This window comes from Acipenser ruthenus, chromosome 14, assembly GCF_902713425.1.
Source record: "Acipenser ruthenus chromosome 14, fAciRut3.2 maternal haplotype, whole genome shotgun sequence".
Classification (NCBI taxonomy): Eukaryota; Metazoa; Chordata; class Actinopteri; order Acipenseriformes; family Acipenseridae; genus Acipenser; species Acipenser ruthenus.
In genome coordinates, this window is record NC_081202.1 from 31,918,190 (window position 1) to 31,935,736 (window position 17,547).

The 17,547-nt window shown below is 40.2% G+C and overlaps 1 protein-coding gene across 4 annotated transcripts in view; it reads left to right on the forward strand.

Moving 5' to 3' along the window:
• LOC117419811 (non-muscle caldesmon-like) overlaps nucleotides 1-17,547 on the forward strand; it is an 82,973-nt gene that overhangs the window by 37,959 nt on the left and 27,467 nt on the right. For 3 of the 4 annotated variants that reach the window (XM_058986374.1, XM_058986371.1, XM_058986370.1), the window contains one exon: nucleotides 3,601-3,713. In XM_058986374.1, coding sequence (XP_058842357.1) covers nucleotides 3,643-3,713 — 71 coding nt within the window. In that variant the 5' untranslated portion in view covers nucleotides 3,601-3,642. Of the gene's footprint in view, nucleotides 1-1,449; nucleotides 1,645-3,600; nucleotides 3,714-17,547 lie in introns of those variants that run through there. The other variant, XM_058986372.1, reaches the window with a different exon arrangement.

Below are 17,547 nucleotides of genomic sequence, written 5' to 3' on the forward strand. Positions count from 1 at the left end.
CGTGCGAGAATTCAAAAAATCAGTGCATGCGAACATATCAAGCACTTAATATACGGGCCCTGGCCACTGAATCATAGAAATAATATATTCAATAGATGGTAGTTCAGAAACCCAGGACTGGGTGCAAAGGTAGTAACTCTGTATCTGATCCCCTTTTCCGTGTCTTTTACTGAAGATCTTTTGGTTCTTTGTACCAGTATTTTAACATTCATTCTAGATGTGTAGGTATTTCATATTACTACGGAATGTCCTGACCAAGTTTCACCTCAGTAGTGTCAGCAGTTCTTCTGTCTAAGCATGTAAGTGTGTTGTCTGTACATACAGACTGGCGCCTTCACTGTCTCCTCATTGACGGGAATATTAATGCATAAACTAGGTGTGCATGATCAGAAAGAAGCCTGTTTGATCGGCCTGTCTCTCCTGTAAACAGTTATTTGGGATAATAACACTCCAGAGGGGCGGACTTCTGCAGAGCAGGTGATGCGGGGGGGTGGGGGGTGGAAGCAGCAATCCAGCAGATAAGAAGAGGGAGGGGCTGCCATTCATTCTGAGGCCTGTCAGTGTTAGAAACACCTGGGTGGTCTTCACTAAGAAGAAAAGAACGCTTGGGTGTAAGTGTAGCTACATGTATGGCTTGAGTATTACTGGGCAGTAGGTATTTACAGGGAAATGCACAGCGTCGATATATATAAAAACAAGAGGTTCTCCCACAGGACTTACTGAAACTCTATGCCCATCAGGGAAATGTTTGCTTAGTTTACCAGTTAGAAGTTTTCTGAATAAAATGCATTTTAATATGGGCTTCTTTTGGTGTGTTCTCCTCGCATACCAGAACAGCTTTCAGGAGTCTGTCATTTCGTACAGTGTTAAAGGCAGTAGAGACTCGCTAATCTGAACCCAGGAACTCCAACTGATCACTGTAGTGCCGTATGTTAACACATCTCTGTTGAACAGCCCTTGCAGTTGAAGTAGAAAACACGCTATCCAGCCCTCTATCTGTGGTATCTGCAGTACAGTTCAATTCTGTACTGTGTGCTTTTATAATATCTTTTCTTCAGGGGTTCTTGCTTGGGAAAGTCATATAAACTGTTCTGCAGTTGATATTTGTTACTCTGCTATGAGAGCAATTGTCTGAACACTACCATTGAGTTTGGATGATAGCCGCTTCACCCCTCTTTGAAAGGAAAGTGTCCCGTCTGCAGAGCTGGCATTGAAGAGCCGAGTAGGACTGCACTTGGATTCCACAGGAAGTGCAGGAGGCCTCCAGCGCTGTACAGGAAATAAGCTGAGAGCCAGCCTGCCACCATCAGCAGCAGAGCCCACGGAGTGAGAGAGAGAGAGAGAGAGAGAGAGAGAGAGAGAGAGAGAGAGAGAGAGAGAGAGAGAGAGAGAGGGAGGGAGGGGGAGAGAGAGAGAGAGAGAGAGAGAGAGAGAGAGAGAGAGAGAGAGAGAGAGAGAGAGAGAGAGAGAGAGAGACTGGGCAGAGGCAGGCGTTTCCTTTCTGTTAGTCAGTAGTTTTCTGAATTCTTTGTGCTGCTCTGCCGGTGGGATATAACCCAGACAGCCGTGTGTTTGGTTGCTTGGTGGTGAGGGGCTAAAGGAAGAAGGGAATCAGTCCATGGACTAGAACACAGTTGAGAAAAGGTACAGCAATATTCTCTTCTCCCTCTGCTCTTGGGTGGCCTGTTGTAGTTCCTTTTTTTAAATGCAAATTTGTCTTTAAAAAACCTTTTTCTTTCTTTCTTTCTGTCGATATCTATCTTTCTGTATTTTTCTTTCTTTCTTTCTTTCTGTATCTTTCTTCCTGTCTATCTTTTTCTTTCTTTCTTTCTTTCTTTCTTTCTTTCTTTCTCCTGGTTTGAAGCATGTGCTTGTGCAATTCTAATGTGCAGCCTAACATTTTTATTTCTACTTTTAGATTGAGTTTCTTATAGTTTTACATGGGCTTTTAGCTATTACAGCACACTGCTATACCGATAAAGGCATTAGTCACAACACTGATGAGGGCATTAGCCGGATGATTTGTCTGTCTACCCTCGTATGATTGAGTGTTGAATTAACAAAGGCATTGAAAGATCTGCAAAACTCTGAAAAGTGTTGCATCACCCTGTAGAATTAACTCATTATTAAACCTTCTGAATAATGTTACATATTGAATTACATACTGCTTTGTAGTTTTCCATATACTAAAAGAAAAATTGAAACATTTTACATTTTGAAATGCAACATAAAATACTGTACTACTATTATGGCTTCAGGTAGACTTGAGTGATATCATTTTGTAGTTTCTTTGATTACATGAGGTTAAATGAAAGACCTAAATTATGTTCATATAGTTAATTTTTTTATTATGTTTTAATCCTAAAATTCTAGGTGATGCAAAACTTTTGGCAAAAGCTGTAGCAGTGCTTGTAGCCTAGCCTAGAGTGTGTTAGCTGAAACATGACTTTCTTGTGCAATGCAAAGGTGAAACTCCTGTTCCTGTAGAAAATGAATGCAGATTACCACACCAAATAATGTGGAAGCATTGCAAAATACAGCATTATTAGTATTTATTTATTAGCCGACTTCCAATTGTTACAAGATATCACATTATCTTTACATACAATTACCCATTTATACAGTTGTGTTTTTACTGGAGCAATCTAGGTAAAGTACCTTGCTCAAGGGTACAGCAGCAGTATCCCCCACCTGGGATTGAACCCGTGACCCTCTGGTCAAGAGTCCTAACCACTACTCCACACTGCTGCCCAAATAGCATGAAAAAGCAATGTCAAACACAACACAGTAAAAGCATTGTGAAATTCAGTCCATGCGTATAAATACAGCTTAGACAGGACTGGGATGTAAGCAAGCTGTTTATTAAAGAGGTTTAGCAGTGCACAATAGAAACCAGAGTTTGATTCAAGTTGTCAGAAGTCTTGATTGGTCATATTTTATAAGTAGTCCTTTTTTTAATCTAGTAAAAATAAATACAGCAAATGTTTTCCTTATTGACGCACTACCTGTTGTCCGCTGTTGGTCTGTGGGCGAGGTTCACGCAGGCCTGAATGGCTTGTGAACACTGAAAGCATTGGGTCAATTATTAGGAAACAATCTTCAGAAGTACAGTGACTGTCAAAACCAGCTATAAGAGTGGTGAAATATGGCGCGGTTAAACTTAGGTCAGTGTGATATACAGTTTAGTTTACCTGTCCTGCATCTTCTGTATGCTAGAGGGCATCATCTGACTAGAAGCTGGTTTGTCACTGATTACTACTGAAATGCAGTGTTTCACCAGCAGGTGTCACACGCTGAAGCTCGTGAATACCAAAATCACAAAACATTGAGTTTAAGTCATTTTTGTACTGTACGATTGTGGCAACAGCTTGAATATGCAGAAGCCTACAGTATATCAAGAAGAGACTCAATGCTTTTGCTCAGCTGAAGAGATGTAGAAATACAGCATGCTGCAGACCAAAAGGAAATAAATACGGTGAACTCAGTGTCCGATATTACAAACAGAAGGAAAGGTCAGTGCATTGATATTCTGTGCTAATGACGTTTTGGAGTAAAGAGCTTTGAGAATCTGGCCCTAAGTCTCTTCCTCATGCCTTTCAGGACCTGAATTTCAGACAGTGACCGCACATCCCAGGACTTATCATGGATGACTTTGAGCGCCGCAGAGAACTGAGGAGGCAAAAACGCGAAGAGATGAGGATCGAGGCTGAAAGGTAGGCTCCTCTCTCAGATTTAACAGTCCCAGCATCCTCGGCTTCATAACCATCCCAGCATCCCCTGCTTCAATAACCATCCCAGTATCCCCTGCTTCACTAACCATCCCAGCATCCCCTGCTTCAATAACCGTCCCAGCATCCTCGACTTCACTTGTGGTTGTACAGTACAGTACAGTGCACAGAGCGGTACACTAAAAGGATTCAACCATCCCTGCTAGTTTGTACCCTTGTATTTGTGTGCTTGTGTATCAGGACTACAGTACTGTCCAAGTAACTGCATCGCTGCGTCAGTGCAGGTAGGTCTGCTCACTACAGCAGGGTATCTTCAGGGTAATACACCAGGGTTAGAACAGGATCCCTGTGGGAGTTCTGGAGAGGGGCGAGAGAGAGAGACGGGTCCCGTGACTCGGGGGCTCGCGATTTTTTAACTCGTTTGTCTTTGGGCCCGTAATAATAATAATATCTTTATTTTTATATAGCGCCTTTCATAGTGGACCACCATCACAAAGCGTTACACAGATAGGCTGTGAACTGTGCATTATATGCAGAGTCACTTACAATAGGACATTGATTTAATAGTTCATCTGCAGGATGGAGCACAAGGAGGTTAAGTGACTTGCTCAGGGTCACACAGTGAGATTTTACCGGTGACCTCCTGGTTACAAGCCCTGGACTTTTAACTACTGGACCACACTGCCTCCTTAATGTAATGCACATTAGCTACAATTACAGTCACTAGTCTCAAACGCAGTGCTGAGAAAATGATGGAAAAGAAGAGTGAAAAAGTTTGGTTTCTTTCTTATTTTCTGTCTATTTTTTGTTTTCTTTCTTTCTTTCTTTCTTTCTTTCTTTCTTTTCAAGAGCCACATGAGACAGCTTCTAATTTAACAAGTGGATAGATTTCCTGTGTGTGCTTATCCCAAACTGTGTTGTCATCATGAGCCGGTCTTCACTAAAATTAGCCATTTTATCTCTCCCTGAACATGTGGGTGTTTAAGAGGAAAATGACGCAAATATGTCCTGCCATCCAGTTCAAACAGGGCCCTTCTAGCACACATGACACAAGGGGTGTTGCTCAATTCATTATTATTTTTCTGGAATGTCATCACTGTCTTTGTTTGAGTGATTTATAATTGCATAAGAGATGTAATTTCTCAGCTTTGCTTCGCTTTGCGGTACTCTCGCCCTAAAATGCACAAGGTGACATGTCTTGTACAATGAGACACCTTGACCACAACATATTCGCTTATAAGAAGTGTTGTTGCATTGCCTGCTTATAATGAGGCCCCATTCATCACAAGGAGCACCTCACAGCTTTGTGATGGAATGTGACCTTCATTTCAGTGTGAAGTTGTTTCTTCCACAGCATCATCGCAAAGAGGTCTGTACAGAGGCAGCTACCCATAAAAGAGATTGTTGCTCTTTATCGCTGTGCTCAGTTGACTGCCAAGGTATTCCAGAGTGGAAACTTTGTGCTTTGAGATGGGGATGTTTCTCTTATGTTAAGGATTCCCTTTTTTATAAACATCCAGCGCTCTGCATTCCCATACATGGAGAGCTGCTTGGCATGACAGAGTTGAGAAGATGTGCTGTACAGTATATTGGACGTCAGGAAGCATTGCAGCTTTTAAAGTAACTCAGCCATGCATGAAGAGTCCCTTATACAAGTATCCCATAGTAAAAGCACAAGAAAGTGTAATAAAGCACAGTGAAAGCATGATAAAGCATAGGTAAGCCCCAAAAGATATGATAAAGCATATTATTATTATTATTATTATTATTATTTGTTTATTTAGCAGATGCCTTTTTCCAAGGCGACTTACAGAGACTAGGTGTGATCTATGCATCAGCTGCAGAGTCACTTACAACTACGTCTCACCCGAAAGACGGAGCACAAGGAGGTTAAGTGACTTGCTCAGGGTCACACAATGAGTCAGTGGCTGAGATGAGATTTGAACCGGGGACCTCCTGGTTACAAGCCCTTTTCTTTAACCACTGGACCACACAGCCTCCTATATATTAAAACAAACCATGGCAAACCCACGGTAAACTATGGTAAAGGCATAAGAAAGGCATGTGAAAAGCATGGGAAAAGTGCAACCTTACCCCAGTAGACTTTTCTAAGGGGTGTCTGTCTTATCTTATTTCAGTTCTGATACAGTACATGGTAATTAAGAATCCTAGTAAGGGGGAGCTTGTATGACTTTCAAATATGCCACTTTCACAACTGCTAATGTCTCATATATAACATATTTTCAGTGTTATGGGCAAATATAACGGCACCCTTCATGTTGAACTGTACTTAACATGGCTGCCATATTGGGGTCATGTGACTTAATGGTTTCCTTGTAAGGGCCTACAGTATAGCTGCCCTCTCTGTAACATTTCACTGCCACACTGCATTAACCTCTGGACATATACATGATAGAGATGAAACATTTCACTGTCACATTAAGTTAATCTCTGAACTGATACACGATAGAGATTAAACATTTAACAGTCACATTGCGTTAATCTCTCTCCTCATCGCGCCACAGCGTTACCCTACCAGCCAGGCACCTTGTGATCTTAGAGCAGACATCTGCAGGGCTGGCCTTTGTCCTCCAGAGGCTGGTAGCTCGCTGACATCCGCTCTCGAGTTCCTGGGTGTAGAAGAGGAAGCTGGCTCGGTCGTGGGATCGGAGGACGCCCACTGAACCTTCAGTTCTCCTAAGCAGGGTGGGGAATTGCTGCAGTGAGGAGGGCATAATTGGATATTCTAAATTTGGGTGAAATAATTGTGCATTCTAAATTTAAAAGACAATTATAATAATATGCCTCCTTGTCCTAGCTGCTCATGGTATATTTTGCCAAGTTAAAAGCATAACAAAGTGCAGTGGAGCACTGTGAAGGAGCAGTTTAACATTGCAGAGACAGGCTTTGTTTTTATATGTCTGGTATAAAATCTTCCATTCATGAAACTTCATCGACTGATGTCAAATAAACCAACTACAGCTGAGCAGAGATTAATACATCAAACTGAATTTAATTCATCAATGTTTTTTTATTAATGTACAATATATACGAGTGGACAGGTTGGCAAGTGTAAGTGTGAACTCAAGACTGCGTCGGCTGTGCTGAACTACAAGCTGTGGAGGAGAGGAGGGAGGGAGGCTGCTTCACATCAGTCCTTCCAGACAATGCAAGCTCTTTGGCGCCACTGGAAATCCTAATTGTTACATATCGATGGTTGTTAAAGTGGTATTTATGTGCCTGGGACACTGATGATGTTATTTTTGTGTGTCTTTAAAAGCTTTCATTACTGCATTCAGACTCTTTAGTTGAATGAAATGATTTAGATATACACAGCAATATAATCACTATTAGCAATATTGTCAGTGGACCCCCTAATCATTGCTTGTTTATTTTACTTTGACGTAATTTCCAGATTATTTTAAAAGGGAGCTTCATGGTGCCCTGGGACTTCCTCTTCCAGAGGTTAGATTCACTCAGGCTGTATGGTCCAGTGGTTAAAGAAAAGGGCTTGTAAATAGGAGGTCCCTGGTTCAAATCTTGGCTCACTCACTGACTCTCTGTATGACCCTGAGCGAGCCACTTGTGCTCCATCTTTCGGGTGAGACATTGTTGTAAGTGACTCTGATGCAGCTGATGCATAGTTCACACACCCTAATCTCTGTAAGGTGTCTTGGATAATGGTGTCTGCTAAGTAATAATAATAATTGTGATGCTTGGAAGCAGTGGTTTAACCTGAAAGAATAAGAAACAACTTGTTTATTTCTAGTTAGGTATCTTTATTTGCTGTGTTTTTCCTTTGGAGTAAACAGCTTTAAAAGGACATCCTGTGACTTTGTTTTTGAAAGAACCTGATCTATGACATTGCTTCTGCTAATAGGTAAGATAAGATGTATTCACTGTGCGCACGCATACACCCCCACACACACACTCCTATACTTAAGGTAACCATATGACTGCATGTACACAAGGACAGTTTGAGACAGTTCAGGCTTTTCAACTCATACCCCAGTGTATTCTGGTAAGTGTAGTCTTGCTGTATCTACGTGACTCTCTCCTGTCTTCAAAAACAGTCAGGCTGGAGTGGTCCTCTGTTTCGTGTATCTGAGTATTTCTATTCCTTCGGCTTAGAGAGGAATTGTCTGATTTCCAGTCACTAGACTGGTGGGCGCTTACCGTACACATCAGGACATTCCAGAAACTAAAACGAGACGAGCGGTTTCTCAATGTAAACTGAACATCCAGATGTTTGTGAAATGAGTCAATGATTAGTGTGTGTGTGTGTGTCAGTGACCTGACTGGCTAAACCTCTACACTCCACTACCTTCATCTGTTCTACTGCACTGCACTGCAAGACATTTGTGGCAAATCATATATTTGATATTTCTAGATTTTCATTACATGAATATTGGACTCGGCTTTTGCCAAGATAAAATGAGATAGTGGTGGGAACCATGCTAGACTTCTCTAATATATGAGCCTTCAGCACATTCCCCCAGGTAATGTGGATTTCCTATTGGCCCAGTGTTGACGGCTGAAGTGTAATGCTGGCTCCAGGGATCAGCCTATTTACAGCCTCCCTGGCTCATCAGCATGGCAACTGACTGGAATGGGCTGGGGGTGGGGGGGCACGTCGAGTCATCAAAAGCACTAAACCAAGCCTTTTTTTTAAAGCAGAAAATGGTGGTTTTGTTTTTGCTTCACATTTATGGTGGACTAATACAGACATACAGCTTTCCCTCTGAGCACCATGGTGTATCCAGATCATGCTCCCTACTGCAACAAGGCTGGCTTTCTGGCAGGGAGCTCAGACTAACCCTTTCAGTGTGAGTGCTCTCGAAGCAGGCCTGGGAACAGTGGAGGCAGAGAGCTCAGACTAACCCTTTCAGTGTGAGCGCTGTCGAAGCAGGCCTGGGAGCAGTGCAGACAGGAAGCTCAGCTGGCCTCTAGACTCACCCCAGTGAGGCTGTAAATCATTCTGAAAGAAACCAGGTGGAGCACAGGAAATAATACCGATCTACAGTAAATGGACCATTTTAAGCTTTCTGATTGCTTCATAAAACTTGAATTGCCACTGCAGGCACAGCAAGGCTGTGTTACAACAAGCAGCATAGTCATAGCACAGCATAGCATAGCATAGCATAGCATAGCATAGCATAGCATTGCGTAGCGTAGCATAGCATAGCATAGCATAGCATAGCATACCATACCAATTTCATTTATATAGCGTCCTTCATGCTCAAGGATCCCAGGGTGCTTTACAACAATAAACAGCAAGTCAAAAGAAAGTGGAAGTCCAAATCAATGAGCTGTGTTTTGAGCTTAGATTTAAAAATAGTGACAGACTCTGCATTCAGGATAAAACCTGGGAGTGAGTTCCAGTCGTTTTGAAATCAGTGTGCTGCTTCACAGGAAGCCAATGAACTGACCTTAAAACTGGGGGAATGCAGCTGATAGTGTGTGTAAGTATTCGTGCTGCTGCCTTGTATGTCAGTTCCTGCTCTGCTGCACTTGGGGGCATGCTTCTCGCTGGGCTTGGTACCAGTGAGAAGTTCAGGACTGAAGCAATGAGCTTGAGGACATTTGTGCTTCTGGACTTATGTCCCGATTTTGCTGTTCATTTAAGAGATTCTTTCAATGCCCGCGAGAGCTCGGGATCAGATTGATGAGCAGCCAGCGGCTGACCTTGTCTAAAAGTATCAAACAAGAACATGCAAAAGATAACAGCATCCAATAAGAACATGTAGAAGATAACAGCATCCAATAAGAACATGCAGAAGATACAGCATCCAATAAGAACATGCAGAAGATACAGCATGGAATAAGAACATGCAGAAGATATAGCATCCAGTAAGAACATGCAGAAGATACAGCATCCAATAAGAACATGTAGAAGATACAGCATGGAATAAGAACATGCAGAAGATACAGCATCCAATAAGAACATGCAGAAGATAACAGCATCCAGTAAGAACATGCCGAAGATATAGCATCAAATTAGAACATGTAGAAGATACAGCATGGAATAAGAACATGCAGAAGATACAGCATGGAATAAGAACATGCAGAAGATACAGCATCCAGTAAGAACATGCAGAAGATAACAGCATCCAGTAAGAACACGCAGAAGATAACAGCATCCAGTGAGAACATACAGAAGATAACAGCATCCAATAAGAACATGCAGAAGATACAGCATCCAGTAAGAACATGCAGAAGATACAGCATCCAATTAGAACACGCAGAAGATAAAGCATGGAATAAGAACATGCGAACAATAACAGTTTGTCAAGTTTATGTACTTCAAATACTTGCCCCTAATGTATTCATTTCCCTAACTTGTATTGCCCTAAATGCGATGAAACTAGGTCAGGGACATTCTTTAGCACTTTATTGAGCGTAATCTAGGGATAGAGGATGGTGCCTGTCTGTTTGCTTTGTCACACTTACATACAGTGCATGCAGGTCATGGTGATATTCCTTGTATTAGAAAACGATTCAGTACCATCAGCCAATCAGCTTCCAGCTAGTGGGCTTCTATCAGAAAGTAGATGCCTGCTGGAACGTCGCAGCATCACCTGTGAATCAAATTTAAAATCAATCCGCGTTGGCTTTTTCATTTTGATTTACCTTACTGAAAGCTCAGTGCACATCAATTGGACAGTAAATACTAAACAAAAACACAGTTAGTCCAAATTTATTTTATTATCCACCAAAACCAGCCAATCAATACTTTTCAACTACTAAATATGGCACTGTCCAGATAAACTATAAGCAGCTCTGACAATAATGAGAAACAATAGTTTTCTAATAGCGATAGTGCCCGTCGATGAAGGCTGTAGCGTGTGGCACTTGACCTTGACGGTGGCTCGGGACGCATAGCTCCATCACTGTGACAGGGAATTAGTGAACCCGCAGAAGCCTGTTTTTTTGGTATATAGGGCCTGAATCAGGGAATTATTTTGCATGTTATGCTATGTTATGCAAAACATTTGCAAAGTAACTAGAAAACAAGGTATCTCGCAAACAAAGGGTTCTCTGTTTACAAGCCATTACCTGTGACATTTGTACCGCAATCTGCTGCGTGGGTCACAAGTAAAAGGTACCAGTGGACATTCATAACCAGACAGGAAAAAAAAGGTGTTTTGTACAAGAAACGGAATCTAAAGTAGCTTTTCTTATTTCAGAAATGCTTGTGCATTTACAGGGTAACATACTGTAAAAATAGCAATGTTGTTTATGGAATAGCCTGTGAAAAATGTGATGAAATCAAATATGTTGGAGAGACTGGAACCACTTTATATTAAATAATTCAGAACCACTTTTCATTAATTAGAAATAAAAAAAATGAATGAACCAATAGTGCAGCACTTCACCAATCAAGGACATGACATAAATGATGTAAAGTTTGTAGTATTAGAACAACTAAGATTAGACAGTGCGACATATAGAAGAATAAAAGAAAGTAAATGGATAAATAGATTGAACACGATTATGCCAGCGGGACTCAACAGAAAAGAATGAACTAATTAACGTCAATAAATATATAACATTTAAATAAATAAACAAAATTCATTCAAAAGTCGTGCATGCTGATGCGCTGGGGAGGCCAAATCAAGACTGATCCTCAGAGCCAGCATTGCATGATATAATAAAAATATAAGTTTATATAAAGTAATGTTAATTAGAATTAATACAGATTCAAAGATAGAAGTAGAGATGATGTCACAATATATAGAACACCATTACATCATGTAAGAATAAATCATGGATTTGAATGTAAACAATAACAAGTAGTTGTCATGCCGTCAAAAACCTATAAATACCTCCAATGTTTTGATTCAAACACAGGCTCCCTTGAGAAAGATATGTACAACATATCGACACGTTGGGCAGCTGGCTCTTTGAGCTAATATATATATATATATATATGGATATATATGGATTTCTTGATTACCTTCCCTCAGAAAACAAATCCTTTGGCTCTGAGCACTCTGACCACTCGCTGGCTTTCGGAAACACAGCCGCCAGCGAGAATATTGTGCCAGCATGTGTTACGAGGTGCCAGCTGGACGGAGCCCTCTCCATTTACTTTGCAGATTAGCAGGGTGCCTTGCTGTGTCGGCTGAGCTCCCTCGACCCCCCAGTTCAAGAGAATGAAAACATTTCTGACAAGAGAATGAAAACATTTCTGTGTGCGCACAGTCCATGGCCCCAGTGCAGCATGAATCATTACAAGAGACCCAGAGATGCACCTGTTCAAAGAGGAACTACCGTATCAATAGACTTAAAGGTACCTAGTGCAACCACTTCCTAAACAAATGTCGTAATCAACTATAATCATGTCATCATTCTCATTGATGTATGTGTGTGCATGCAGCTGTGGCCAAAAGTTTTGCATCACCTACAATTTTAGGATTGAGACATAATTAAAAAAAATATATATATATATATATATATATATATATATATATATATATATATATATATACAGTATATAAACATCATTTAGATATTTGATTTAGCGTCATTCAAAGAAACTACAAAATGATATCGCAAAAGTCTACTAGAAGTCATAATAGTAGTACAGTATTTCATGTTAGAGTACAAAATGTCAATTTTTTCCATTTTTGTCAGTTTTTTGTTAAGTATGTGGAAGACTACAAAGCGGTATGTAATTCAATATGTTACCATAATATTATTAAGCAGGTTTCATTCAACTTTATGAAGCAAAAATGAGTTAATTCTATAAGGTGATGCAGCATTTGTGTCCATAGCTGTATACACACATGTTCATGTATTTCTGTGTATACATAGATTTGTTGTACCTTATTCTCATTAAACCTTCACGCAGACCCTAACGTGTTAAGGTACAAGGGGCATCCCACAAATAAAAACTCACTTTTATTTTTGCTAACTTAAGCTAACTTTCACTTGCAATGAGGTGCCACAAAACAGGGTTTAAAATATACTGGCAGGTTGGATCCTCGTGATACATGAGTCCCTCTCAAATGTATTTTAACAAGAAACCGTTTGAACAACAAGCGCTCAATTCCTTGTAGTCAATGACATAATTTTACCTGTTAAACCTGGGGTGGAATAGCCCTCCAGGACCATGATTGATTGGACACTCCTGAACTAGGCTGGTGATCAATGAGGAATGACCACATAAGAAGTATTCCACAGGAAATGCTTTCTGCAAAAGGTAAAGGGGCATTGGTAGTTTATCTTGTGTAATCCGCCCACACAGACTGCAGGGGTTTCTGTTTGTCCACAAAGTGAGTGCTCTCTGTCTTTCAGAGAATACAATGCAATGCTGTCACTGGTAACCTTGGGCTCACAGTGGCACACACAGGATCTGTTAGACTGTGCCCGCTCAGTGTCAGAGCTCTGGATAGTGTAGTGGTAAGAATTGAGCAATTCACTGTATCAGGGAAAGATGAGTGTGTGAAATCAGTGCGCAGTGCTCTCCGGACCTCATTCTGCATTGCTGTGCTCCTAAACATGACTCACAGAGCAGGGATCAGGAACCGCTGGCTAGCTCTGTCCAAGTAAGTCTGCTTTATCAATGCTTTTCAGCACTACTTGGGCTACAGTGAGCCCCTTTTTAGCCTGTGGCTCCCACTTCTCTCTTATAAGTAACAGGAGGTCTTGATAAAAGGGGAGGCCAGGCTTTGGGCCTTGTGCTGTTTACACACCCTCTCACACTCCCGCCATCAGATTTTTTTCAAAGTAAAGTTTCAGGTAAAACTACGTTTAACTAACTAACTAACATTTTGGCTACTGTCTTCTTCAGTACACTTACATACATCAAAACGTTTGTCTCCTTGACAAATTAGTTTTACCTTAGTTTCGTATTGAGAGTTTTAAAGTTATAGAGGATAAATAGTTCAAGTAAAGACAAAGGTTTTAGCTAGTTAGCTTTTTTAGATAAAGGTTTTTGCTAGTGCCTTCATCGGTGTACTGTATACTGTATATACGCTTCGTGTTGTAATGTTCGTAACCCTGTTAATGTTACACTAAAGTAGGACTCGTGTGTGAATGTTTACTACCATAGTTTTGCAGTCTGTTAACATCGGCATAATATAGGGGGCTTTGTTTACTCACTGGCCTGGTTTATCTTAAAGAGAAACTCATTTACCCCACCCTCCAATAACAGTATTATGATATAGTAGCACAAATTACAGCTGTGGCCAAAAGTGTTGCATCACCCTATAGAATTAACTAATAAAGTCGAATGAAACCTGTTGAATAATGTTACTTTAACATATTGAATTACATACCGCTTTGTAGTTTTCCATATACTTAACGTAAAACTGACAAAAATTGAAAAATGTGGCATTTCGAAATCTAACATGAAATACCGTACTAGTATTATGACTTCCGGTAGACTTTTGCAATATCATTTTGTATTTTCTTTGATTACATGATGTTAAATATAAGATCTAAATGATGTTTATTTTTTATTTTTTTATTTTGTCTCAATCCTAAAATTCTAGGTGATGCAAAACTTTTGGCCATAGCTGTAGCCTGCATAACACTGCAATGTGGTCTACATATTTCTTATGTTTTTACCTATTGCAATGTGTTGTACATGTACATCTTAACAGACTGCACAACATTTAGCATTTTACTCTAAGACATAGCTGCCTAATCCGTGCATCAGTAAAATATAGGAAAGCATGGGAAACGTAAGAGCAAAAAGTACAAATCTGCAAAGGGCTCTCCTTTTGAATCTGATATCTGAACCCTTATTTTGGGAAAAGCACTTAAGGGAATTTTCCTGGCAGGCGAACATCTATCTCAGTGATTAAAAAACTGCAGAGCTCAGGGATATTGGGCAGCAAGGCTCGGAGCCAGCTGAGCGGGCGAGGGTAGGGCGGGCGAGGGTAGGCTTGGCAGGTACTTCGGGCAATGTGGCTTGGCAGCGTACCATTCCATAATGATGGGGTTTGCATTGAGAATGCACTGCTGAGCGCAGGAGAAAAGGATGGAAAATACTGGACACACAGAGCTTTCAGGTCTCTGCACCTTGCAGGGATTTTTTCTCGGGGCAATTAATCCGGTTTAAAATACAGCTGTGTGCACATTTATTAGAGCACCCCATTGATATGTAGTTTTGATTTGTTGTGCATATGAAATCAAACCACTGGAACTGAAAATGTTGGAACATTGTCAGAATAGACAAATTCGTGATTGTATAATTTAATTGAGGACTTTAAAAGGCCACACGTGGAATTAATTTAATGTAGTAAGAGAAAAGGAACACATAGCCACAAATGGTAAAATGCAGGAGACTTTTTAGATGCCTAATTAAAGCACAAAGTGGTCTAACATTTTTACACATGAGTGCCTATTGTTTCTATATCACTGTTTCCTGAGCGGAAATTGATATGCTCACACCCTGCGCTTTTCAAGCAGGTAGGTGTATAAAGGATATAAATGACAAATCTCAAGGTGTTCTAATACATTTGCACACTGCTGTATATTTGCTATTAGGAACAGGCAAAATACAGAACCGCCATTTCCTTTAGCCTGTTGGATCAATAACGGGTCTCTAACCGCCAGTAAAAGATTAAGGGACATATTTTCAAAGCATTTACTTCAGTCTTTAATTAACTCCTGTTTGTTGAAAGAGGTAATGAGGTTCATTTTACAAAACTAGAACAACACAGCTAAGTTATACATTTCCGGTTCTTTTAAGGGTCTCAGTGTCTTTTTGTTTTTCATTTTGTAACATTTTGTTTTCTTCTTTCAAGAAAATAGGAGTGAATCAAAGAAATGAATTGAAATGATGGCCCCATGAATTCTGTTTTAGTATTGTGAAGGATTGAATTGAGCAGTTCTAACAGGGATACTAAAGCATGATAGCTACCGGATCACATGTGGGATTCTGAATAGACTGTAAACTTAATGTTGGTTAAATAAACCATCCAATTTCTGAAAGCGAATAAAAACACAAATTCAGACACCCTTTCTACCTGTTGCAAAAAGTCATTCATGTTTTAAAACTAATACAAAGTGTGCTTATTGTCCTCTTGCTTAGTTCATTCTACCAAGTGGTATAAAAACAAGATGCTATAGTTTAAAATATGAATACATTGTAAAATGAAAGAATAACAGAGAATGACAAAGAATGTCATAGATTACCTTGTGTGTGGATTTCAATAGTGGCTACCAGTCAACTTCATTAACATATTTTGTGTGTGTGTGTGTGTGTGTGTCTATATATATATATATATATATATATAGACACACACACACACACAGACATACACACAAACTATGTGAATATATGTATACTGATGCACAAAAGAAATGCAACACTCTAATGGATTTAATCAAATATTTTAAACATATATATCAAACAAAATCACAGAAAATATGAACAAAAATACAGATCAAAGAATCATGATAAGTTTTCAGATGAAACATGACACACCGTCCAAATGAAAACATTACAAAGTTAGTATGGGGTGTGACCTCCCTGAGCAGTAACACAAACCTGGCAGCGTTGATGCATAGACCTCTGCCTTCCAGGACGTGGCCTGTCCCTCACAGAACCAGTTTCCTGGTTTCTCTGGACTAGTCTGCTGATTGTTGAAGCAGAACATCTCATTCTCCGGTCAACTTCTCTCACAGACAGGCCGTCTTCAGTCATGCCGATAGCAGCCAGGCGATCTTACTCAAGTGGGGTGTGGTCGTATCTTCCGCTGTTCTTGCGTTAATTAAAATCATGTCATTTTGCATTTTTATTTATACAGATTCTTAATCAACTCATTTTGGCAATTTTAACTCAACTTCAACTCAAGTACCAAACACTGAGCACCTTGCATTTTTATGAAATCACATGACTTGAGCTCAGTATTTTGTTATCCCAAGGAACAATACTACTCAAACAATCAAGAAACCTATCTGCTCACTATTTAAAATGTAAATAACATTATGTACTGTATGTGCCCAATGAGCTATTGATGTAAAACTTAGACTGTTGTGTTTTCATTGTGCATCAGTATATATATAGTGATTTCAATCTTGTGTTGGTTGACCCACTTCATTGCATGAACTGACGCACTGCATATGCTCTGTAGAGCTGGAAAACAGCTTTCAGCGTCAATGATTATTTTCATTTAAAATTCCAAAATGGTTTTACTGCACTTGTAATGAAAGAACAAATGGAAATGGTCTTATTATGGAATCAAATCATGACAGTCGTTAACAGCCGTATAGTTTTATAGCAACTGATCAAGTTCCAAAGTGCTCGGACTTTCAGTAAACATGTTTATTACAATGCTGTTAAAATAAAAAGGGTTACTACAGCTGGGAAAGGTGCTAGCTTTTTCTTATTAATTCTTCACGGCCCTTCATTTAAAAGGGTCCCTTAAGCTCTGCCAAAAAAACAACAAAGAAAACAGATTACGTATGCTTTGGACTTCCACGTTGCACTTTCAGTAGAGCAGTGCTGCACAAGCCCGTTGTTCGATTTGTGGGATCAAGCTCTCCACAGAAATCAGGTGCTGACAATCAGGTGAGGGTCACTGGTGTTGTGGAGAGCTTGATCTGAATAAGGGAGTAATGGCTTTGTGCAGCTCTGCAGTAGTGTTGGATCACTATGGACAGGCAGAACTACAGTGACTTGACAGGATTGGTGTTTAGAGTGTTCTGGAGGGATAGTGGTAGGCTTAAGCAGGGGTGACCTATCACAGTCCTGGAGGGCCATTCAACTCCTGGTTTAACAGGTATAATTGGATCAGGGGTGGCCAAAGCTGGTCCTTCCACTCCTGGTCTTTGTTCCAACCCTGTTCTAAATTGCTTTATT